General features: G+C 54.8%; 8 protein-coding genes across 8 annotated transcripts; 6 read left to right on the top strand and 2 right to left on the bottom strand.

Annotated features, from left to right (window-relative positions):
* Positions 1-1,497: 1,497 nt before the first annotated feature.
* Positions 1,498-4,530, top strand: COL26b_003771 (uncharacterized protein; the record flags this gene model as incomplete). Its single annotated transcript, XM_053176662.1, has 3 exons — positions 1,498-3,321; positions 3,381-3,978; positions 4,034-4,530. 3 exons carry the CDS (start codon positions 1,498-1,500, stop codon positions 4,528-4,530), a joined length of 2,919 nt encoding a protein of 972 aa, XP_053039272.1.
* A 2,364-nt stretch (positions 4,531-6,894) lies between these two features.
* On the top strand, positions 6,895-10,241 carry SPT5 (transcription elongation factor spt5; the record flags this gene model as incomplete). The annotated part of the gene is made up of 3 exons (XM_053176661.1): positions 6,895-7,188; positions 7,326-9,549; positions 9,604-10,241. 3 exons carry the CDS (start codon positions 6,895-6,897, stop codon positions 10,239-10,241), a joined length of 3,156 nt encoding a protein of 1,051 aa, XP_053039271.1.
* Positions 10,242-10,866: 625 nt separating this feature from the next.
* Positions 10,867-11,726, top strand: COL26b_003769 (uncharacterized protein; the record flags this gene model as incomplete). The annotated part of the gene is made up of 3 exons (XM_053176660.1): positions 10,867-10,915; positions 10,971-11,406; positions 11,474-11,726. 3 exons carry the CDS (start codon positions 10,867-10,869, stop codon positions 11,724-11,726), a joined length of 738 nt encoding a protein of 245 aa, XP_053039270.1.
* Positions 11,727-12,709: 983 nt separating this feature from the next.
* On the top strand, positions 12,710-14,359 carry COL26b_003768 (uncharacterized protein; the record flags this gene model as incomplete). The annotated part of the gene is made up of 5 exons (XM_053176659.1): positions 12,710-12,846; positions 12,897-13,264; positions 13,319-13,604; positions 13,656-13,723; positions 13,779-14,359. 5 exons carry the CDS (start codon positions 12,710-12,712, stop codon positions 14,357-14,359), a joined length of 1,440 nt encoding a protein of 479 aa, XP_053039269.1.
* A 59-nt stretch (positions 14,360-14,418) lies between these two features.
* Positions 14,419-15,400, bottom strand: COL26b_003767 (uncharacterized protein; the record flags this gene model as incomplete). Its single annotated transcript, XM_053176658.1, has 2 exons — positions 14,419-15,302; positions 15,376-15,400. 2 exons carry the CDS (start codon positions 15,398-15,400, stop codon positions 14,419-14,421), a joined length of 909 nt encoding a protein of 302 aa, XP_053039268.1.
* Positions 15,401-17,050: 1,650 nt separating this feature from the next.
* Positions 17,051-18,163, top strand: COL26b_003766 (uncharacterized protein; the record flags this gene model as incomplete). Its single annotated transcript, XM_053176657.1, has 2 exons — positions 17,051-17,300; positions 17,451-18,163. The coding sequence occupies 2 exons, from the start codon at positions 17,051-17,053 to the stop codon at positions 18,161-18,163; spliced, it is 963 nt and encodes a 320-aa protein (XP_053039267.1).
* A 1,510-nt stretch (positions 18,164-19,673) lies between these two features.
* On the bottom strand, positions 19,674-22,032 carry COL26b_003765 (uncharacterized protein; the record flags this gene model as incomplete). Its single annotated transcript, XM_053176656.1, has 5 exons — positions 19,674-19,921; positions 20,282-20,380; positions 20,439-21,422; positions 21,475-21,806; positions 21,986-22,032. The coding sequence occupies 5 exons, from the start codon at positions 22,030-22,032 to the stop codon at positions 19,674-19,676; spliced, it is 1,710 nt and encodes a 569-aa protein (XP_053039266.1).
* Positions 22,033-23,304: 1,272 nt separating this feature from the next.
* Positions 23,305-23,779, top strand: COL26b_003764 (uncharacterized protein; the record flags this gene model as incomplete). The annotated part of the gene is made up of 2 exons (XM_053176655.1): positions 23,305-23,353; positions 23,415-23,779. 2 exons carry the CDS (start codon positions 23,305-23,307, stop codon positions 23,777-23,779), a joined length of 414 nt encoding a protein of 137 aa, XP_053039265.1.
* Between the last annotated feature and the right edge of the window lie 1,157 nt (positions 23,780-24,936).

Genomic DNA, 24,936 nt, shown 5'->3' with positions numbered 1-24,936 from the left:
AGCAAGTTGTCGGGCGCGGAAGCGAAGTTGATGATATGGGGGAGTCTATGGGCCGGCACGGCTTGAGAATCCGGGGGCTGCTATGGCTACGGCAAAGATTTGTCACGAAAGCCAGCAACTGAAGGTAAATGTGTCGAGCTCACGAGCTCCGAGCATGTGCCACGGTTCAGCACGAGGCAACCCTTTCTGCTCCAGCTACAGACGTCACTGGACTTAGCTCCTTATCGCAACCTGGAAGAAATATCCATTGGAAAGAAATCCGATAAGCTTATAAAGGTGACTTGCATGTAAGCATTGATTCACTGGAGCAAATGCTTGTGGAGTACCTAGTGGCTTATGTAATGTCAGTCATTACTCAGAGCCCAAGCTTGGTCCAACCTAACACAGCAGAGAAAGTCTGGTCTGAAGTCTCCAGTCTTTTATTTCCCACAAACTTCCATTCCACTGGGTCTACCTAGCTGGGGATGGGCCCTCAATGTGACGTTTTGAAGGCACCTCTTCCTTGTTTCCCATGTGTTTTCTTGTTTGTTTTACGGGTTGGGCACCGGTCGGAAGGAGTCTCGCCCAGCCTCACATTCTGGCCCAAGAGGAAGAGTCAGTCAGGCAGCCGGCGTGCAGATATCCCAACCCACCAGCAAGGAAGAGGTTTTGTTGCACTTGGTTCAAGCAAGGCACGGCTGGTGGGCGAGGAGCGGAAAGTCAGGTAAGGCAAGGTATTGTGCGCCATCTTGGGCAAGACAAGGTTAGGCAAGTTAAAGCCAGGGACATATCAGGTGCGTCCATGTGGAATTGGCAGCATTGGCAGCTTTATTGGCATTGAACCGTTAGTTCCATGGAGGGAGCCATCAGGGGAGAAGGGCAAGCTTCACGCAATGAGGTTGTGGGAGACGAGACATTGGAGAGTACATACGCGGCATCCCAAACGATTCGCAACAACGCGCATCCCTATATCATCTGCCCCCGTCCCGTCCAAGGCCCCCGTCTCCTTGTCCAGCGCCAATAAGTCAACTGGGAGGCCGTTTTATTAGTCAGAAGTGATGCCGTAGAAGGGCGGTTTTTCCTGCAGTGACGACGCGGAGCGCGCGGACGGAGGCCAAGACAAAGTTTGTGTGTTCGTGTTCCGGAGCGTCCAGACATCACCACCGTTCGTCGTCAGTCTTGCCCATGGTCTGTCTCATTACTCTCTTGCTCCTATTGATCCAGAGTACTTTGACTCTTTACAGCCAAGTACGTAGCATCAGGACCCTCGTGTCTTGTGCGCCGAGTTGAGGCACGGTACCTTGCCTGACTTACTCGAACACAGGCATCGGCTGGTGTTGCTCTGGTCTGTCCCTCGCCGCGTGCCGTGTCATTCCGGGCTCCTTGGACAAGCAGGTGTTTTTGTTCTGCTCTCGTCCGTTTTGCCCTGTGCTGGAGGCTCCACGCAACCTGCATACCTTACCTTTCCTTACCTAGGTACTCTACATACATCACGGCCACTTGCCCTGACCAGCAAATATGCATTTCCTGGGCCATCGCCGGTCGGCGTCGCAGCAGAGCGTCGGCGACAAGGAGAAGCAGGAGGAAGAACAACAGCAGCACAAGCGACATTCCCATCGGCTCAGCGCAACTTCGGCGCTCTGGCAAGCGGCCCAGGCCTTGGGCTCCATTGGGGCCCCTGCCAGCAGCACTGCTGCGGCCAACGCCATCAGCCAGAGCCAGAACCAGAGCCGTAGCCATAGCCGGAGCCACAGCCAGGCCAGCCTCAGCGTCAGCGCCAGCATGGACATGGACGACGCTACGGCGGCCACCGATTCCCTCCACCATTCGCTGCCCAATCCGGTACCCTCGCCCTCTGGTGCCTTGTCATCCCACTCTCAGCAACAGCAGCAGTCGCCGCGGTTGCAGTACCAGCTGCAGCCCGAACACCAGCAACACCAGCATCAGCGGCATCTGTCGCCCAACCGCGACCCCAATCATCCTCCTTCCATAACCCTCTCTCCTTCTCCAACTTCATCTCCTCAATTCGCCTCAGGAGCCGCGCCTGCGACTGCGACTGCGACCGGGCCCCTTGCGCCCAAGAAACACGCCGTCGCCAACTTCTACTACGAAGACGACGCCGAGCACCTGAATCACCACGATCGCGGCCTCAACATCGCCAACGCCGCTGCCGCCCCTCCTTCTCCCCTCGCCGCTGCCGCTGCCGCTCCCGACTCCGCTTCCTCCCGTCCCCTCCAGCCTCGCCATTCCCACTCCTACTCGCAATCTTCTGACCTCTCGCATTCGCCCACTCACTCCCATTCCTATTCCTACTCCCACTCCCCTTCCTATCACTCCCGCTCTCATTCATATTCCCAGCAGCAGCAGCAGCAGCAGCGTGCTTCCATTCCCGCCGCGCTGCATCCGGTCCATGGCCACCAGCTGCACCACCATCATCACCACGATTCGACCTATTCGCTGCCTGCACACCCCACTGCGACTGAGACATCAGGGCCGCCGGGCCTTTCCCCCTCCGTCACTCATCTCTCCTCGTCCTCCCACGCGCCGTCCTTCTCCGTCGCGGCCATGAACCAGCAACAACAACCGACACCTCAGCAGCAGCAACAGCCGCCGCCGCAGCAGCAACAGCAGTTTTCCTCGGCCACCCCGCGTCGAACCAACACATACGGCTCCCAGCACGACGAACTGCACATGCCTGCTGGCATGATGCAGCACGGCCAGCTATCGCCCCGCGAATACTCGTCCTCCTCCGCCGCCCCCGCCGCTCCCCAGATCAAGCTGGACCAGGCCTCTCCGAACGCCCCCCAGTTCCAGAGCACATCGTCGGTGCCCAACGTACTGCAACCCGGCGGTGCAGGTGGCCGTCCCCCCGCCATCACCGCAACCACCGCCCCGGCCATGGCTACAATGCCTCAGCAGTCGCAAGACTACCAGACCCCTTCCAAGCCCAGCTTGAGTCTCACACACAGTTACTCGCGCTCCTCCCCCGCTGCCAACTACGAAGGCGCCGCAACATTCGCGCCCTACACCCCCACGACCCCCAGCGGATCCGGTTCTCAATTCATGTCGCCGCCAGATCAAAAATACAATGCTCCCGGCTCTCAGCGGAACATTTCGAACACTCCGCTAGGCTTGGCTGATATTCGGCCCCGTGCCGACTCTGGTATGTCGGATGGCGTGCCTGGCAGCACCGCCTTCGATCTCGCCAATGTCCAGCCCGGAACGAGCAACTATCTTGCTCCTTGGGCACTCTATGCCTTTGACTGGTGCAAGTGGCCGCCTCAGGGCAACGGAGCGGGCAAGCTCGCCGTCGGTAGCTATCTGGAGGACGGACACAATTTTGTAGGGCCCGGATTTACCCCATTGGCCAGCCTAGGACTATGCTGACTTTTTTATCGTAGATTCAAATCCTCGATACCCAAATGGTGCCGACCCCCAACGACGTCTACCAGCCCGGAACTCCCAAGTTCAATCTCGAATTCTCAAAGGTTGCCGAAGCCACACATTCGTACCCCGTAACCCGCCTCCTATGGGAACCGCCCTCTTCGCAGAAACAATCCACCGATCTCCTTGCGACGTCCGGCGATCACCTCCGATTGTGGTCTTTGCCCTCGGAAAGCCCTGTGTCCCAGAGCAACTCGATCAACCGACAAGGCAGGGATCCCGGCGTCACAAAGCTCACCCCTTTGGCGCTTCTCTCTAACTCCAAAACCCCGGACCACACTGCGCCGCTGACCTCATTGGACTGGAACACGGTCTCCCCAAGCTTGATCATTACTTCGAGCATAGACACGACCTGCACAATCTGGGATATCCCCTCATTGACGGCGAAGACGCAATTGATTGCTCATGACAAGGAGGTATATGACGTGCGCTTCTGTGCCAATAGTGTGGATGTGTTCGTGAGCTGTGGACAGGACGGCAGTGTCCGCATGTTCGACTTGCGCAGTCTTGAGCATAGCACAATTATATACGAGCCCACGGGCAAGGATGACCGAGGTACGTCGTGTGAATTGCAGAGTCACCTCGCGCCTTTGCTAACCCGATTTCACAGATGCCAATGGCGGTCGGATCAGTCCTACCCTGGCCCAGCAGACCATGTCGAACCCTCCTCCTTTGCTGAGACTGGCGACGTCGCCTCACGACACTCACTTGCTGGCTACGTTTGCGCAGGACTCCAACGTTATTCGCATTCTGGACGTGCGCCATCCTGGACAGGCCTTGTTGGAACTTCGCGGCCACGGCGGTGCGCTCAACAGCATCGAATGGTCGCCCCTTAAGCGAGGCGTCCTGGCTTCCGGAGGAGACGACTGCCAAGTCTTGCTCTGGGATGTCTACAACAACAACCACTCCCTCGGTGGCGGTCCTGCTGCCAATGGCGCCGGCCAGCCCGATAGCACACGAAGCCCATTCGCTAGCTGGCAGTGTGATTACGAAGTCGGCAACCTTGCGTGGGTACCGCATCTCTCCAGCGACCAAGGAGAGTGGTTGGGAGTGAGCGCAGGCAGGGGTCTTTGGGGTGTCAAGACATGCGGACGGTCTGGTGTCTGAAGAGCGGGATGACGAAGAGTGGCATCATCTGGCCGTCTTGCCACCCTGTTCATAGATCTGGCTGGTCAATTGTGGTATATGCATCGCGAAGCCTGGCGTTTGGGAATGGGCCCTGAGCCACTTGTGGGAGGAATGCTACCGTGGTCGGAGCTTCGTACCTTACGGTTTCTCATAGTGCGGACGAAGAATCTTGCCCCCCGGCTCAGCACGGCTTCTCGGTTGGTGGTCAGAAACAAAATCTTGGAATGGCGGATGGCTATATACCGGCGGGCATAGGGGAAAGGAAGGAGGTGGATTTGAAATGTCATAATCATTGTGCGGTGTCTTTCCTGCACAAAAAATGTTGCAAAGCACTTCCGGACTTCAAAGCCTTGCCAGTGGTGAACCGCTGGCTATTGTGACGATGGCTTTGCCCCAAATCTTCCGATCCACCATGTCTCTCAGCGCCCGAGGTACACTATGAAGCCCATCATAATGCGTGTCGTAAACCACGGGTTGTATACTCCCGCTTTCCATCAACGGCTCAAGCCCATCCCAGGTGGCCTTTTGCTCCTGAGGATACCGACGAGAACTTTCGCCATACCGCTGCGTGCCTCTATCAGCAAACGGACAATGCTTGAGTGAAAGGAGGAACCCACATAGCCAATGAGCGAGACTTGCTTCAGAAGAACGCGTTTCATAACTACTCGTTCCATGTTGTCTTGTATACCTGCAAAACCAACAACCAACACTTTCCCCCGATGAGCGATGCATTTCAAGCTAGGGTCAACGAGGCCGACGGGATCAAAAACAATATCAGCTCCTTTGCCATCAGTCAATTCTAGTACTTGCTCCCACCATGCCGTGTGTTCGAGGTAGTTTACGCAAGCATGAGCTCCGCACCGCGTAGCCACGGTGCATTTGGCTTGGGACCCAGCTGTACCGATTACACGGCAACCCAGAGCGGCAGCAATTTGGACAGCCATGGTGCCCAAACCGCCTGCTGCAGCGTGTACGAGAACTGTTTGGCCAGCTTTGATGCCGGCTTGCATAAGTGCGGCAAAAGAGACGGGTAGCGTCGCTGCCAACCCAGCAGCCTGCGGAAACGTCCATTTGGCTGGCATGTGGTGCAGAGAATCTGAACGAGGAAGACATATGAATTCGCTGTATGAGCCAGTGTGCCCTCCAAAGACTCTGTCGCCAGGGCGGAAGCCCGAATCCGATGGTGCCGAGACAATTACTCCCGAGAACTCAAGACCCAATATGAATGGTGGCCGGACCAAAGATTGGTTATTCTGATGTTTGCCTTTCGCCTGCACGCGGCCCCGTTAGTCGATGGGTACAGCAACTTGAAGGGAAGCACATGCATAGAGCGTATCCACATAATTGATGCCGGCAGCCTTCACTTGGACGAGCACCTCATTCGAATTGGGAACAGGTCTCTCGACCTCAGCGACCGTGATCTCGTCAAAGTCCTGAACTCGATTAGTCTGGTCTGTTAACATTGCGGGCGACCCACTGACCTTGACAAAGTCGTTGATTACTATCGCTTTCATGTTTGAACTTGGCGACATAACAGGCTTGCTACAAAAACTACCTTAACTAGTAGTATCCGAGGAGCAATGGCACACTGAAATATCGAACGAAAACCGGCACTGAACATTAAGATGCCATCAGTGATTGAAGCTTCGATACTGGGGAAGTTTTACGCAGCATCCTCGTGCGGAGGTCGCTATTCTATTTGAAAGATTCTCACTGCTGCTGGACATAAAGAGGCCGAGGCTTGGGCCGGCTCAACCTCTCTTAGACTGACTGTATCGGGGAGAACGACCTGTGGTTCGGTAAATCTCCCTTGGTATCCCTTGCTAGGTGCTCGCGGCGCCTTTTCAGCTGGGCTTACTTAAAGACACATACTCAGGTGCCTTACCTAAGGTAAGGTACGAATACCGACCTCAGCACTTATTCTTCCCATGGACTTTTGTGGGGCACCTTGATTGCCTGCAGCACGCTGCCCAGGCGAACCACAACCGGCCTGCCTCAGGTGTCTTTTGACGCTAAACCGTATTCAGACGGAATCTGGGCCTCCTTCGCGTGAAGGTAACCATGGCTGAGCTTTCCGTCCTCGACTCGACCTACAATTTATTCTCAATCTTTTGCCTTCCCAACCCAGCCGTCGACTGTATGGTAGCTCCTTCCCCTCGGTTGTCCTTTCTTACGTCCAAATATTTAATATAAACGAACCCCTTGGAAGAGTGCCAGCCTCGAAGTGGCCTTCTCTTCTCTACAACTCTGCGCCAGCAGAGCCAAACGAAACCTGTCTTCGCCTGACGTCGCCATCCAAAAACTTGAGGCCAACAACGTTCGCTTCTTCTAATTGCCTTCAAGATGGCTTCGAACGACCACAATCGATACGATGACTCGGACGACGAGGATGACTTCAACCCTGCGCCTGCCGATCTCTCTGACGACGAACCTAGCCACAACTCTGGTCAGCGACATGCGGGTAGCGATGCGCGAGAGAGCAGCCCTGCTGCTGACGATGACGACGCCGCCGCTGCCCCCAAATCTCGACGAGTAGATGACGATGAGGATGATGAGCAAGACGATGAGGAGGGTGGCCAAAACGACGATGACGAAGAGGACGACGAGGATGAAGAAGACGAGGATGATGTTCAGCAGGTAAGCCTTCCGCTTTCGCAGTTCGCTTTCCTTGTTCCTTTTAACAGGGGGATACGTCAAGCTTCGAGCATCTGGCCGACTCGTTCTGCGTCTCCTCCGCAGATTGATACACTGCTAATGTTTTCTTTACTCTACAGGGACATCGTCGCAAGCGTCGCAGGGATCGTCGCGCCGTCTTCTTCGATATCGAGGCCGAGGTCGAGGACGAAGAAGATGGCGAGGATGAGGAGAAAGACGGTGAAGAGATAGAGGACTTCATCGACAACGCTCATCCTGACGACATTGCCGAAAGTGGAGGCCTCGACGATGACCGAAGGCACCGCGAGCTGGATCGCCGACGCGAGATGGAGTCCAGCATGGATGCTGAGAAGCAGGCCGAAATTCTTCGACAGCGCTACGGTAACCGTCGCCCCAACAAGGGCTTCGGCGATTCCACTGTTGTCCCCAAGCGCCTCCTGATGCCTAGTGTGGAGGATCCTACGATCTGGGCTGTTAGGTGCAAGGAGGGCAAGGAGCGAGAAGTCGTCTACTCTATCATGAAGCGTATCGATGAGCGGATGGGCACCAAGGATGAGTTGGCTATCATTTCGGCTTTCGAACGTGGCGGCCCAACCTCCGTCATGAAAGGCTACATCTACGTCGAGGCCAATCGTTCAACGGATATTATGGTTGCGCTAGACGGCATGTTCAACGTCTACCCTCGGTCAAAGATGATTCTCGTCGACATCAAGGACATGCCCGACTTGCTCCGTGTGACCAAGACGCCCACTCTCGAGCCTGGTGCCTGGGTCCGGCTTCGCAAGCCAGCCAAGCACGCCGGTGACCTGGCGCAAGTCATTGACGTTACCGAAAATGGTCTTGAAGCCCGAGTCCGCTTCATCCCGCGTCTTGACTACGGCATGAGAGATGATGCCCTTGCCGCCCTTACCTCTGATGGCAAACGGAAGCGCCCCGTTGGCGTGCCTGGACCAAGACCGCCACAGCGTTTGTTCAACGAGACGGAGGCCCGAAAACGTCACCCCCGGCATATCCAAGGAAACCCGACGACCAAGGTTTGGACATACATGGGTGATGAGTTTGAGAACGGCTTCCAGGTGAAGGATATTAAGATCCAGCAGCTAGTTGTCACGGACGTCAACCCCACTTTAGAGGAAGTCACTAGGTTCGCTTCCGGCGCTGAGGATGGTACCGAAAATCTCGATCTCAAAGCCCTTGCTGCCAGCCTCAAGGACAGCAACATCAACGTCACTTACCTTCCCGGCGATGTCATCGAAGTCTACGATGGTGAGCAAAAGGGCGTCGTTGGAAAAGCAACAAACGTCCAAGGCGACATCGTCACGATGCAGGTTACGGAGGGAGACCTCGTAGGTCAGGTCATTGAGGTCCCTACCAAGGGCTTGAGAAAGAGATTCAAGATCGGAGATCATGTCAAGGTTACCAGCGGCAGCCGATTCCGCGACGAAGTTGGTATGGTTGTCAAGATTTCCGAAGACCGAGTAACCTTCTTGACCGACCAAACCAACACGGAGGTCACGGTCTTCAGCAAAGATCTGCGTGAAGCCAGCGATATTGGCGGCCAAGGTGCGTTGGGTCAGTACGAGCTCTTTGACCTCGTTCAGCTGGACCCGACCACTGTGGGCTGCATCGTTAAGGTCGATCGCGAGTCAGTGGTTGTGCTCGATCAAAACGGAGACACTAGACAGGTCATGCCATCCCAAATTGCCAACAAACTCCCGAAGAGAAAGGTTGCTGTGGCTGCCGATAGAAACGGCTCCGAGATCCGGCTCGATGATGTTGTCAGGGAGTATGGCGCCCAACAACGGCAGGGCAAAATCATTCACATCCACCGCGCATACGTATTCTTGCACAGCAACAACAATAACGAGAACGCCGGTGTGTTCGTTACCAAGGCTAGCAATGTCACAACTATCGCTGCCAAGGGTGGACGCGTGCTTTCAGCGGGTCCCAACTTGGATCAAATGAACCCGGCGATGAAGCGCAACCCTGGCGGCGCAGAGAGCAAGATGGCACCTCCCAAGACCTTCGGCCGTGATCGTTCTATCAACCAAACTGTCATCATTCGGAAGGGTGGTTACAAGGGTCTTTTGGGTATCGTCAAAGATGCCACGGAAACTCACGCCCGTGTTGAGCTGCACACCAAGAGCAAGACCATCACGGTGCCCAAGGACCATCTTAGCTTCAAGGACAAGAATACCGGTGCCAAGATCGACATCAATGGACGGGGTCCAAGACCGGGCCAAGGCGGCGCTCCTGGAGGCGGGCGTGGAGGAGACTGGCAAGGAGGACGTACACCAGTCGCCTCTAGCGGCGCGGAGAGGACGCCCGCATGGGGTTCACGAAGTGAGTCACTGCCCAACATGAGATGCTATGATTACTTTGCTAATATAAATCAAGCTCCTGCACCGACTGGCGGCAGAACACCTGCTTGGAAGTCTAGCAGCCAGGACTACGGATCCGGCTCTCGCACTCCCGCCTGGGCTGACGGCTCAAGGACTGCTTATGGCGATGGTAACAGAACCGCGTATGGCGGAGGTTCAAGGACTCCGGCATGGCAGTCAGGCGCAAAGACACCTGCACATGACGCTTTTGGATTGGGGTCGAAGACGCCAGCTTATGGCGGGAGCGATGCCTGGGGCTCAGGCTCGAAGACGCCTGCCTATGGAGGCTCTGCACCCACTCCCGGCGCCAGCGGTAGTGATTCATGGGGATACACCCCAGGCAACTCTGGCTACGACGCGCCGACGCCGGGTGGAAACCTCCTGGGTGCACCCACACCCGGTGCTCTCAATGCTCCCACACCGGGTGCCTATTCGGCACCCACCCCAGCGGCCGCGAGTGCTCCGACTCCTGGTGGAGGATGGCAAGGAGGCTGGGCTGCTGATTCGGCCCCTACACCAGCGGCCGGCGCTCCCACTCCGGCGGCCAGTGGCTTCGCCTCCTCTTCTGGCTATTACGGCGCCCCCACCCCTGCTGCCTATGGCGCGCCCGAGACACCGGCGGCCAGCGGGCCTAGATACACCGACGATGACTGATCAAACAGCGTCATAAGATGTTTGACGAGTTAAGGTGGCCGGTCCTACATAGCCAGATTGGCTTTACATTAGCAAACAGGAGGGACACAAGATTTGTATATTATCCGGCGTTCTCGTAGAAAGGGTATGCGCAAGAAAGAAGCGCGAATTTCAAGATAGTTTGCATCACAATTGGCTGTCGGGCGTCGGGATCAATTTCCAAACCAAATGTCGTTTACACGAAACCCAGTTCAACAAATCCCATGCCTCCATGCGTCTTGCCCGCAACCTCCAGTCAGATATTAGCAATATAGAATGCCACTGCCGGCTGGATCAATTTGTTAGGACACCTCGGATGATATTGCAGGTCACTGTTGACTGGATGAGCGACTTTACCCGCCGGCTGTTCTATCGCCGGTAGCATCGCAACCATGGTACGTGTGCTTTAGGTCTGGTCATTTGATATGTAGATGCCGTACTTTCTCCCTTTTGTTCAGGATCTGCGTTGTAGCTCTTCACAGATATAAGTTCAGCATCTAGTGACGGATTCGGGTGAAACTCCTGCGCGTATTGATGCACATTATCTTCCATCCTCTGCTGCTCCTCTTTCGAAGCCACCTATTAACAACAGCCCCTAAGCGTCACTATGAAGGCCTCGGTGGTTGTCGCGTTGGCCAGCCTTGCCTCTGCTCACTGTACGACATTCCTATCATCTTGGGGGCACCTTGTGCTACTTACTAACCCTCTCAGATGTATTTCCATCCGTCACTTACAATGGCAAGACCACACAAGATTGGGAAGTCGTCCGCAAGACGACGAATTACCAGTCCAACGGACCGGTCACGGACGTGACCTCCCAGCAGATGACATGCTACCAGCTAGCCCCAGGTAACGAGGGTGCCACGGTGCTGGATGTGACTGCAGGATCCACGATTGGTGTGTTCAAGTTGGCATTCACGATCAAAGGCAAGCTCGCTGACATTCAGTTCCTCAAAGGCTACAACGCCAAGGCGTCCGTCTCCCATCCCGGACCAGTCAACTTCTACATGGCCAAGGCGCCTTCTGGTTCCATCACAAACTTCGATGGCTCCGGAAAAGTGTGGTTCAAGGTCTACAACGACGGCCCGACAGTCACCTCTAACGGACTGACCTGGCCCACTTCAGGCAAGCACCTTCATCTCTTGTTGTGCCTCTCTCGCGCGTATTAACATTTATACCCCAGGCAAAACGACGCTTAACGTCCAGATTCCCAGGTGCCTCGCAGATGGCGAGTACTTCCTCCGCGTCGAACACATTGCTCTTCACAGCGCTAGTAGCGTCGGCGGCGCTCAATTGTACATCTCGTGCGCCCAGCTCCGTGTCAGCGGCGGCACAGGCACGTACAAGCCTAACTTGATGTCGTTCCCTGGCGCATATAGCCCCAACGACCCGGGTCTCGTCGTGAACATCTATTACCCCGTTCCCCAAAACTACAAAACCCCGGGAGGCGATCCACTGGTGTGTTAGGTTGCAGTGCGAGCGGCATGTCGTGGGAAAAGCCTTCAGATCTTCCCAAAGGGAGCAAGAATGTCGACTGGTGTAGCCAAGGGCATTTTGACGTCCTCAAATCGTCCAATAGCACCCAGAATTCAGAGACAATGGTTAGTTAGCCATATTAGGGAGACATCAGATCAGAGTTGTATGATACTCGCGTCACATTCAAGACCCGAACTCTGATGTGACAACTGTTGTGCTCTTGATATCAGTGGGTCCTCGAGCCAGGGCGACACAACGTGCAATATCGAGAAATCAGACCCCGCCTGTTGTCAGCTTCCTTGATAGAATCTGGGCGCTACACTCAGCAGAATATGGAGCCCATTCTCATCCTGTTCAAACAAGGTCGAAGGGAGCCTGCAACACTAGTCATCTCCATAGCTTTTCGCAGCCAAGTGCGGCTAGGTGAAGAACTTCTATCCTGCCATTTTCAGCTGATCTCCGTGGCGAAGGACACGATGTAACCCACTACAGTAGCTTGATTACTTAAGTCGACGGGTTAAGGTGCGGGGAAAGCTTGTGGCCTTGCGCCCCTCGCCGCCCTCGTGGCAGACATCGTGAACCCTGACCTCTCGGCAAAACGGCATGTGGTAAAAGCTCCAATAGGGGGTGTCGGAGCCTAGATGCTCGTAATACGCGTTGTTCGAGTCAAGCTCAATCTTTCTGCAATGAGGGGGCCGGACCGGCAGGAGGCCAGCGCTTATGCAAGGGCTATCGGCTGAGGCACGTCAAGTATTGAGCTTGTCATGAAAAGACCTCATTAATGTGGTGGAAAAATTAAGGCTTGATGATGGGCAGATCCTTTGTAGCATGGCTTATCTGCATGCTGGCTGGCGAGATCAGAGTAGTAGTATAAGTAGCTCCGAAGGCCCCGAAGACGTTGACTGTAACGCCGGACATATGATCGCGCAATCATCGCTGGAACTCGCTCAGTCGCGCCCATAGGCTCTCCAACCATGTTGTCTGGTCCCTCGCTCGCTTTTCTGGCGTCAACGGCGCAACTTGTTTCGGCCGCCACTTTCACTGTGCCCAGTAAAGTGAACACCGGCGGCCTCTCTTATGCGCCTCTCGAAGCAGCACCCGTCGGAATCTCGTCAGTCCACTTGAATTTTGCGCCATGCTTGTTTGCTGATATCCGTCCAGATTCGAGTTCTTTGCCTTCCCCTCGTACTTCCAGAACGTCACCGCAACAAACCAATGTCTGACCAACCTCAAGACGCTGAGCGGTGCTTGGCCACCTATCCGGATCGGCGGGACAACCCAGGACCGAGCCTCCTATGATGCCTCTTCGTCAGCGTATGTTGTGTACACTGTTGCGAGCCCAAACGATGCGCCCGCAACTCTGACCTTCGGGCCGAACTTCATGAAGCTGGCTGCGACATACGGTGGCGACGTGACTCTGGGACTGAACAGAGGCAAGAACAACATCGACAACACCATTGCAGCAGCCAAGGTCGCCGTCGCAGAGATGAAAAATCTCTATGCGATTGAACTCGGAAATGAGCCTGAGTGTAAGTTCGAAGTCCGGGATCCATTCTTAATCAAACTGACAAAGTTTATCTCAGATTGGTCGGGAGTCCAGCCGATTGCTTCTGGCACGTGGAACCCTGCCGTGGATGCCGCGTCGCAGAATAATTGGGATATCATCGTCGGAAATGCCATTGGCAAGAAGAATATCATCCAAGCCGGAAACTCAAACTCCCTTCCTCCCACGTGGGGGGCCGAAGAGTTGATTGCCAGCGGAAATGCCACGGTGAGGGAGTATGTGAAGACGTATGCCCACCACAACTACCCCGGCGGCACCGTATCCAGCTTGATGTCTCACGCGAACATTGCAACCAATATCCACTTGTAAGTTTCTGTGCGCAAATGCGTCGAGGCCTTTATGCTGAACGGTGTAAGATTCGATCGCGATATCGCCAGTGCCTTGGCGGTGAACAAGCCGTATGTCTTTGGAGAGACCAACTCAGGTGAGATGACGCCCTCCCCTTGATTGAGCCACTGAACATGCTAACCTCTGAACAGTCGCTGGAGGAGGTGCGGCAAACGTGTCCCCGACGTTTGGGGCTGCCTTGTGGGTGATGGACTATGCGGTGCGCCTAGCCACGTCAAACGTCTCCCGCGTATACTTCCATCACGGAACCATTGGCAATAACCCCTACAGCTTCTTTGGAAGATACTCCATGGGCAACCCCTATGTCGGCGCATACACGGCAACAGCTTTTCTGGCTGGGGCTAAGCACGTCGCCGCCTTGGATGATGGCAAGTCTGCCTTTGCAGCGTATGCCACCTATGACGCCGCGGGAGCCCCACTTCGAGTTCTTCTGTACAATTCCAACTATTACAGCGGTTCCGGCACGCGAGCTGTCGAGTCTTTCGTTCTCAGCGGGCTGTCAGCGACGAGTGTCCGGTCCAAGCGGGTTACTGCGGCCAGCGCCGAAGCAAGACAAGATCGAGGCGGGAACGCGTTGATCGGCGGCCAATACTTCAACAACGGCACTTGCATTACCGGCGGCACGGAGACATTCGAGACAGCGGCGGTCTCGGGGGGTAAAGTCACCCTTAGCGTTGGGACCAGCGAGGCTCTCTTGGTGTATCTCCAGTAACCTGGATGATTCTGGGGCATCTCAGAGGAGTTGTGCAGGTGATGGGTGGAGTGCGGGCCTCATGTTATGATGCCGGCTTCGATGCCGGCGGCCCTGAGTTTCGTGAGGCGATCCACAATGGAGTCTGCACGCTCTTTCAACATGTCGCACTGCAAAGACAGTACCTGGCACTCTCTGCCGGCCCTTCCCTCTAACGAGGCTTGAATCTTGGGGATGCAGCGGGCTAGGGAGGACTGAAGATCAACCAGGATGGCGGACATGACAGAAGGCGAGGATCCAGGGGAAAGAGTGAAGGAACCGATGCGAAGTTCGGGTATATCGAATCGATGGTTCTCAACGCCGTCGTATTCTGCGGAGGCGGCAGATATTTTGAAGCATACTTGAGCGTGCGAGAATATGAGTTCTGTAATGTCGTGAAGGCGGTAGTGACATGAGATTAGCTGGTTGAGCAAGGTGAAGTCGACGCTTGACGAGCGGTCGGCCGCCTCAAATGGGTCTGATCCAAAATCAGCATGACACTTGAAGGTATGGACACAATTGGGAAGGATGCATTCAGGGGCTGCATCGTACGCGACGGCCAAGCGAATAGCCTCGGGATATAATTCGATCAACTGCTGGGTTTGGCCAAGCATCAACTCGAGTGAGCGGCGCAAGCCGTACGATTCGTTGACTTGGGTACAGAACAAGTTCAAGTCGGAAGCGGCAACGTGTAGCTTCGAGACTGGAGGCAGGCCATTGAAAGCTTCGTTCAGCTTGAGCATCATGGCGGACAACTGTTCGAAGCATCGGGCTCTCGGATCAAGTTGGGCTTCGCGAGTGTTTTCGCTGAGAGGGATGTTGAGTTGGGATATTGGCTGAGAAGTCAGCAGCTGGTCAAAAGAGAAGGGTTCCCAGTCCAAAGCTGAGGTCTCAGCGACGAGAGGGGCTTCCAGGATGGCGAAGTCTTGAGTTGTCGGACGTGGACCAGCGGGACTGTAGACACAAGCAACGCTGGCCTTGGAGCACCGGGCACATACGGCAGAGCCGGCCTGCTTCGGACATCGTAGCTTTTGGCTGTGGCATCTGTCGCATGCCTGACGATTGCGCGGAGGAAGAGGCATGTCGGTGTATGATACTTTTGGGGACGGGACGCAGCCTGGAGAGAAGTGCTGCATGACGGGAGCAGCTACCTTGGATGTGAGGTGCTGTGCTGCCCGCGACATGGGTCGCCAGCTGGCATTTTCTTAGATAGGTCGGGTACTCGACTTGTCACCTTCGGCGCCGGCGCTGGCGGATCGACATTAGTGGAGCCTCTCTAGCGTGCCGTAGCGCCCGCCAGACTCGCCAAAATCAATTGCATGGATCATGGTTTCTACTTTCTCCCTACCTGACTTACCTACGGAGGTGCCTAGATAGGTACGGAGTATGGATGCACTTTTGCCTTACAAAACACCTCCAGGTTTCTCCTCACTTCTGATTCTGTTGTTCGAACGTTGGTGTGTCTTTTCCACGTGTGGATGTCTTTCAATCCCCAGGAGCACGGATGCCACCGTCATCGATCGCACCGGCCTCGTGGACCGTCCGAACTTATGCAGGCACTATTCTTTGACATATGTTTGTCCCAACTCCCTCGAAAATGACACGAAACGCCGAGACACCTCCACTACGACTTCGACTCCTTGCATCCAGGAGCGCAGAAATCGTCCAGCTACCTAGTGAACCACAACCCTGGAATCCTTCCGTGCTTCAGCCGCCCTGCGTCCGTCTTTGCATCTCATTAGATACCACGATACCTAGCCTGGCAACTAATTAACTGACCCTCTCAGTAAGGTAGGTAATACCTAGGCAATACCTAAGTAGGTAAGGGATCCAAGCCGCCGTTCGTCCACACACACCATCATCCATCGGCCATCTTCTGCCCGCTGCATCACCATCATCACCAGTAGCATCTTCGCCAGCAAGAGGAATCGGAGACGGTGGTGTCCATGGACACATGACTCTCACCAACAGCCGACTGCAACGCTTGTCCTTGTCCCTGCTCACTCCCACGTCCCAACGCCATGCCATGCATCATGTCATGTCGGCTACCCGCCCCCCAACTTCCCGTGCGCCCGTTTGGCGTTCGCTCATCACGTTGGCGTCCACCAACCAACGCCACACTTTCCCTCCAGTCGACCTGCCTTTGCCCACCAAAAATGAGGTGCCTTTGTCTTGTCTCCAGCCCCAGCCCCAGCTCCCAAGCCGGCTTCCCCATTGCTACCCAGGTGCTAGGGCGCCTAGCTGCTGTCGATCAGCCAGCCGGGACTTGACCTCGCATCCGCCTCAAAGCCAATTCTTCTCACACAACCAAGACATAATTCGCTTCTGACCCCATCATCCAAAAGCCTGCCTTGAGTCGTGGACGCCTCTTCCCCTCTCCGGGAGATAAGCACTTTGTTTGCACCCTCTGCGCGTGGCAGCCGCAGACCATACCGGCCCTCCTCAGCTCAACCCCCAATTTTCAGCTTATATTGCATGTTTGCCTGCTGTGCCACTTTCTGGTCTCTCTCCAACATTCCTCCTCGGCCTGGCCCGCGCTCCCATTTCTCTTCTCGCCTTCAAGGACTCTTCTCATTTTCGATCCCATCGTCTTTGTGTCGCACTCTGCTGTGTATGCTGCAATAACCCTCCCAATCCTCTCACCTCCATCATGCTGTCGAGGTGACAACCGAAATGGAACCCACCACAGTCATCGGATGCGTGTCTGCTTTGACCGACCTCTTCGCAGAGGGCGCGCAACACTACACGCTGTGGAAAAGAAAACGGTCCCGGCAAAACCACTACCGGAGGACGGGTCCCGCTGGGCAGAAAGGCGTCGTTACCTGCGCCTTGACTACATCTCTTGACGCTGCCGAAACACAGATCAAAGAGACGTTTGATATTGCCTTCTCCATTGTAGGGCCCGAATTCTCCAAAGGAGATGGTGTGTATCGTCCTCATGACTACAACCAGGGACTTGTCTAATATCGGAACTGCACAGTCACTTGTACGGATCTTCTTTGCAACCAGTTGTTCAACCTCAAAAGTCGCGTTTCCCATTTGCGCCGGGCTGTTGACGCCACCTGCCTGACAGCGACGCTGAATATCGCCGATATCCTTCAAACATCTGAGGCTATTCGCATTGCCTCAGTCAAGGCACTAACGGACCTTTACGGCCGCATGGCCGTGGGTCGCTCTATTCCTCAAGACCTGCCTGTCCCAAAGCCTCGGTCCCGCCAAAGTAGCTTGTTGTCCCGACGCTCCGGAAGCTTTATCGATTCCAACAACGATGATGACGACAAGATGACCATCTGTACCGATCAACCCCGCCTCCAGTCGGAGCCGCCTTCGCCTCCGCCGACCCCGCCAGACTCCAAGCTCATTGTCAGCGATGTGGCATCCATCTTTGCCCCGTCAACGCTGGCGCCCTCAGAGGCTGCTGGTGGTGGTGGTGATGCATCGGCAGTCCTCCGTCCCAAAGTCAGCGTTTTCAGTATGTTCTGCCCCAAGGCAATGGTGCTTCAGGTTGACTTGTCGAAGCCCATTCCAGAGGATAAGAGTTGTACGTGCGGTTACCGTTGGAAGCCAGTCCTGCCCGAGAAGAAAGACTTTATTGTGCTGAAGGAGGGGTTCTGCATGTCGAACCGATTTCTTGCCAAGTCGCACTCCGACAAGGACGTCTATGGGTGTATTCTTTGTGTTTCAAGCGGACAGACGGAGACGTATGATTCGTCACAGTCGTTGGCGGCGCACATCAACTCCTGTCACACCAAGTGGCAGATTCTCCACGAGAGAGACATAGCCTAGCATTGGCTCTTTCACACGTAAGACGCTGATTTACTGTTGACTTTGATTTAGGGCGCAGAAGGTGTTGGGAGTAGGTCCGGAGCATTGAATGGCAATACCCCTGAACGCCATGGTCTAAACTGTGTTGATACCCCGAAGAATACTAGACAGGTGCTTAGGATACATTGAACGATTCAAAACCATATACCTTGGTTGTGACCGAGCAGATTGCTATCAGTGGCTTATACGATCATCCCTCTTTCAAGATGGGCACCTTTCCTAATGTCTTTTGGCTTCGCAGCGCAGGCCGCTAATGCAGGGGCCCAGCTACCTTATAAAATAACTCAGGCACATGAAAACTTGATATTCCCACCGGGGTACAGACTGTCATCGCATCATCAGGTCGACGGCCCAAGATCGTGAAATCGCCGCGAAACTCACCATTAGCAGATGCTTTCCGGATAAAGACCCTCAAAACTGCCCATACCAGATGCAACTCCGTATGATGCACGTGTACTGATTGGTAATGACGGGCTTGTTTACGACGCCAGGACAGCCGTCGATGCCATCACACGGCTCCAGGAGCTCGGTGATCTTGTGGCCGCACCGGTGATGAATGAAGACTTTGCGAAGACACATTAATGCTGCGAGGGCGGGGCATGGGGGTTGTGCTCCTGTATTCATGAGAGATCCTGAGTCTCACTGTCCTATGCTGTATGCTTTCTTTGGCTGAGAGGTGAAGCGTTTGAATGTTGTCACTATCATGTACATGTTGGGGGTGGTGAAGGTATTTGTCGCCGGGACGCGATGCGACAAGTCACCTGGCCAAACAACTCAACCCAAAGCAGCTTCGATTGTGGTGGGCTGAAAAGAGTAAAGCGTCCATGGTTCGAGACCCGGAAGGAACTGTCGTTCGTTCATCCTACCCTACAAAAGTCATAAGCCTTGGGCACGGGATAGGTCGCCGGCAGTGCGCTGCTGCCTTTTGACGTCGTGAATGGCAAACTGCAAAAAGTACCTCCTCGTACGATGCGGCCGTTGCCGTCGAACTGGTGGAGCCTTAGAAGCTCTCGTAACAACATGGGGGTCAAAGGCGGGGAGACATGTGCCATGCATCTTAGAGCCGGCCCGCCCATAAATGCCACGTCCGTTAAAAGCGGCCTATAGAAACCAATTTGGCATCTTTCTCGAGAATTCGTCCGTTTTTAATTGCCTCTCTAACACCATACCGAATTAAACTCATAATGAAACACCACCGTGCTAGCCAGACTACTCGGAAGATAGCCATAGGTATACCCCCTGTTAGTGATCAACATAATCGATATCAAATGTGCCGATTCGCTGAAGGGCCCCGTGTGGTTGACGCTTGTCACCGTGACATGAGATCGCAAACAGATATCTGCTATTGAACCAGTCGAGATGTGCGCCCTGATGTTGAGCGGATTATGCACCAGAATATACTGTGAGCTTCTGAATGTTGGACTCGTTGCCTCAACCCCCAAACATCGAGAAATGCATATACGCGGATGTTCTATGGCAACAGGTTGTCGTCGTGGACGCTCCACGAGCGGCTGCCGCCTGTTGTGCACAGAGCATTCCATTGGCCGGCAGCCCACAGGACGACGAGGTGTATGACCGCAAGGAGCACGGTACCACGTAAACCCCAAGCCCATGGCAGCCCATTGTGTATCCTGAAATCTTGCCGGTATCTCAGCTCCCGCGACGTATCGGTGTTCGCGAGACCGAGATCAAGCGCAGCAATTACGACCAGAAACGCCCCTACACTTGTGTCCACCATGTAAGGCCAACAAGGACGCGTAAGGCTGTAAAGTTTACTGAGAAAGAGACCAAGACGAGTGACGACCAGCAGAGGACTAGCATTGTGATGGATTAGATGACCTGCTCGGAGCCATCCGACCATTAGCCTGTGTTGAAAGGCGGCAAATCTTGTGCCGGGAGGGGGTGGCATCAGCAACGGTGGAGAACCCAACGGCTCATCTTTGACAGACTCGGCGCTTCCTTCGGACACAGCAATTTCCGGAGACAGACGAGGAAAGCTGTCCTGGCTGCGCGAGGCCACCATCGTCTGGGCCTGGGGACGATGCCGCGGTGAGCTAGGATCCGAGAGCCTTTGCATACCTGTCTGTAGGCTTGGACGGGGAGAGCTATTTTCTGCAGCCCTGCTAGGAATGTTATAGCCTTCCTGAGAGGATGAGAATCTGGACTGCTTTTGAGGATCTGTGACAAAGTCAGTTCGATAGAAAGCGTGATCACTATGGTGCCGTGGATGACGAACCTGGGACAGGTGTACTAGGAGGTACTGGAGAATCGAGATTCTGAATGCGGCGGTTGTGAAGACCCACCGGCGGACTTGAGCTTCTGCCTCGAGGGACGCTATCAACGGTGGATTCGGTCTTCATGGCTGCTAAGACTTCGTTGGCGCTTGGGCGTTGAGAAGGATCCAGTGCGACGAGCCTTTTGAGAAGTTGGTACAGCTTGGAGGGAAGGTCAGGACGCTCTCTGCGCTCATCTTGGAAGCCCTGCCAATCCGTAATCTCAGCGCGCAGGGCGTCAATGTCTTCTAACTCCTCGTTGATAGTGTTGGCGCTACGGTAGGGTAGCCGGCCAAAACACATGAAGTAGAGAATCATTCCTAGAGAGAATATGTCGGATTTTGTTGTAAAGTTGCCGTAGCGTCCCACAGAGTCCCTCCTCAAGACCTCCGGCGCACAGTAGGAGATGGTTCCGGTTGAGCCGGTGGACTTGCGAACCATGTGCTCGGACTGAACCTCGCCAAAGTCACTGATCAGGCAGATCATGCCACTCCCCTCACGATGCAGCAGGCAGTTACTCGGCTTGAGGTCCCTGTGAATGTAGTTGGCTGCATGAAGGTAGGCCAGTCCAGATGTGATGTCTTTGAAAAGGGAGAAGATTTCTTCGAAAGAAAGGAGCCGTTGAGAGGCGAATTGATCGCGTGGAATTTCGAGTTGACCTTTTGACTTCCTACGCATTTGAGCCTTGAGTTGCTCTTTCGTAGTCTCCTTTGGCTGCTCGCCGATGACGTATTGAAGCAGATCTCCACCATTACAATACTGTTGAAGAATAAAGGCGCATGCCACGCTGGGGCCGAATCTCGTCAACGTAACGTCCTCGAGCCAAACGTGGCGGTAGGAAACCAGGTTTGGGTGGGACAGTTTGGCAAGCAGCTCAACCTCGATGAGCACCTTTTCGAGCCAGGCATGGTCGTCTCCGACTGGCACACGCTTGCATGCGAAGTGGCCTAAGAGCAGTTAGACTGTCATGTTTGATTATCCGTGAGCAACACGTCGTACCTAGGTGACAGCCATCAATCTCATGACGGACGAGCAGGACAACTCCTTTTCCGCCTCGGCCAAGCTCTTTCTCTTCGACGAAGAAGGTTTTGAAATAATTCGGACTGAAGGCTTCGCGGCGGATGCGACTTCCTTCCTGGACGGCGGGTGTGCTTGATATGAACTCAACATCTTGTGTGTCCTCGAAAACGGCGGGTTGGGGAGTCGCCAGAATAGGCTGCACGAATCTGCGGATAGGGCTAGAAGGTGGATGTTCGGCTCGGACACTGTGGTGACCAGCTCGCAGCATGCGGAAGTAGTTGGGGTCAACGAAGGAATCGTGGTGGCGCGCACTGTCGAATTGACGATCGGGGGAGGAGGAGCGCAAAGGTTGTCGGCATGTAGGACATTCGGACAGGCCTCGAATCTCTAGTCGCTGGGAAGAGGGGTCGCGAACTACTATTGCATTGCGGTGACGGCTAAACACGGACGTCAGCAAAGACACGCCGCCCAAGGCGAAAGAGAAACTCACAGAACGATTTCGCGGCCCTCGCGCGGATGGTATGGTATAAGCGACATTGGGACTCGGTCAGGTTGGTTGTCATACTAGGTCGTCAGACCAGCAAAGAGGCGTGAACCATGGCCGACTGGGGGGGGAAGGCGCAAGATTGAAGTACTCGACGTATCCAGGTGCGGAGGAGAGTGAAGGCGTCGCGGTCGGTATCTGGTCGGTGCGCTGGTTGTCAGGGACGCGGACAGGGGCACGGCGACAATGGTGGAGATGTGAAGGACGCGTAGGTATTGTGTGTGGTTGTGTGTGGAAGCGCAGTTCAGCTATGGTTATTGTTCCTGTCGTTGTTGTCGTCGGCGGCGAGGTGTCACGAGTACAGTGCCAAAACACCAGACAGGGCGAGGCACGGTAAGGCAGGTAAGGTGAGCACGGCATGGCATAGTGAAGCCAAAGAAAGGCGAAGGCATCCAATGCTTGCCCGTTGACTGAGGGTATGACCTCACACTGTCTGTGCAGCACCTCGTTACCCCACGTGCCCGCATACAGTGGGCCACCGGGCAGAGAGCTCCGGGGAGCTGGTCCAGCAGCACTGTGCCTGCCCAGGGAGGTGGGAGGTGACGGGCGTAATGCAGCTGCACAGTACAAACTCTATCAAGGCAAGAAGCTGGGGGTCCTCCCTACAGCCCGGAGAGATGTCTCCTTTTTGCTGATAGCTTCTTTCATTCTACTTCACTTCACTTATTTTCGTCTCGAAACTTGGCGGTGTACCTACCCATGCACACGCTGTTTCCGTCGCTCCAGATACGGGGAAAGCGCAATGGAAAAGCCCAGAGGATGTGACACCAGCTCGTATTGCCCCGTTGGTGCATAAGCCGTGCCATCTGTACCCCCAGCCATCTCATTAGACAATGTGCATCCCTTGTTGTGGTTTGACTTGGGTTTTGCGAGATTCGATCAGAAGATACACAGTTAAATGCCACGGTCCGTACAAATAGCTGCAATGCCTATCGATGACTTTGCGGCGCCGAAGACCCGGGCCCCGGAGCCCGGCCTCCTCCGGATATCCTCACCCGATGCCTTTGCCCACCCCGCAGTCCATCCGGATCACGAATCCACCGATGCGTTTTTGTCTCAGCTCAGGAATCCGACCTCAGTTCAGCTGCAGTGAAATTGATTGGTGCAGTCTCATTGCTCCAAACAACCCATAAGGATGTCTGAAGGGAGGGGAGCAAGCAACCGGGTGTGAGCACCCGTCAAGGTGTCAGTGCTCTTAAGACGTCTTGGTCTCGGACGCGCCTCTTCCAGCATGAGGTTCGTTCAGCAGAACAATCACCTTGGAAATGGCATCTCTTCTCCGCGGCACCGCATTCATCACTGGTGCTGCTTCTGGTAAGCTAGCTCCATCATTGGGTCTTGAGAGCGAATAACTTCATACTGATAAGCATCATAGGTATCGGCCAGCATACAGCACTGGCTTTTGCAAAGCACGGCATCAATCGCCTGGCACTCGCGGACATGAACCAGGCGACCCTCAGCGTCACCACTGATCTCCTCCGCCGCCGCTATCCTGCTGTCAAGCTTCTCCCTTTATCCCTCAACGTTCAAAATGCCGTTGAGATTAGGTCTGGCATTGCCGCAACCATTTCCGCCTTCGGCCGCATAGATATTGCCGTAAATAATGCCGGCATTGGAGGCAGTGGGCGCGCCACTCATGAGATCGATGAAGCCGAGTTTACAAAAGTTCTCGATGTCGACCTGCATGGCGTGTGGCGTTGCCAGCAAGAAGAGATCAATGCCATGCTAAACCAAGAGTAAGTCTTACAGATTCGAATACCAATGCCAATACTAAATTTGTGGTGTCTGTGACAGAGATTTGGGATCCCGTCAAGGTCGTGGTACCATCATCAACGTGGCATCCATGTTTGGCATCATATCGCCGTCTCGATTCATGTCGCATACAGCATACACAACCGCAAAGCATGGTGAGTCGCGCTCTTTCCCATGCTATATTTCAAAGTTACTAATAAAGCGTTCTCTCAGGAGTGCTTGGTTTGACGAAAGCTGACGCCAACACATACGGTCCAAAAGCAATCCGCATCAACGCAATCTGCCCAGGGTGAAAAGGTCCAAGACGAGTCGTTTGATGGGTCAGGCGCTAATGAGGTCCAATAGCTACGTCGAAACACCGCTTGTCCTTGAAACAATGGCCCAGGATGCCGAATCCCCCCTTGCCCGAGATATCAGCCGAACACCTTTGGGCCGCATGGCGAAATCCGAGGAAATAGCAGACTGCATCACATTTCTTGCTTCTGATATGAGCAGCTTCATGCAAGGCGCTGGCCTGGTGGTCGACGGAGGGTTTACGGTCCAATAGCTCTCGGAACTCAGATCACGTCTCTCATGGTGTAAAACACGTCTCTTGCCTATGTTCGAATCCCTGGAAACCCCCTCGATACGCCGGAAATCCCAAACCCCTACCCGTTGAAAAACAGATGAAATAACAAGCCAACCGTAGTCTGCGAGACACAACTCGTAGTTACCGTACACAAACATCGCCAGACTGCTAGCGTGCACGAGCCCGTCGCATCAAAAACTGAAGAAGTCTAGCTCATGGTTTCTGTTGACCGCAGAAGACTCGCTTTCTCCTTTATCCGGCATTGCGCTCTGCACCAATCCACTCAAGCTGACTGGACTCAGCGCGTTCAGTCCACCTTCGCTGCCCATCCAATCCATGCTTCCAGAGTCAACCGAGTTGAGAGGTTGAGACTTGTCAGCCTCGTCTCCTGTACTTACAGATGAACCTTGATTCAATTTCTCGCTCAAGAGCCCCCGCGGAACAGCTGCGCCGCCCTCTTTTCCCCCGCCATCCCCCCGCCCGTTGTCACGTGCAGCCGATGAGACGGCATCTGAACCGCCGAGTGCGGAGCTTGCGTTCGGTCTAGTTGTTCCTGAAGCCCATTCGCCCAGGCCTG

The sequence above is a fragment of the Colletotrichum chrysophilum genome, assembly GCF_026319265.1.
Source record: "Colletotrichum chrysophilum strain AFK26 chromosome Unknown scaffold_22, whole genome shotgun sequence".
NCBI lineage: Eukaryota > Fungi > Ascomycota > Sordariomycetes > Glomerellales > Glomerellaceae > Colletotrichum > Colletotrichum chrysophilum.
This window is presented reverse-complemented; position numbering and strand designations above follow the sequence as displayed.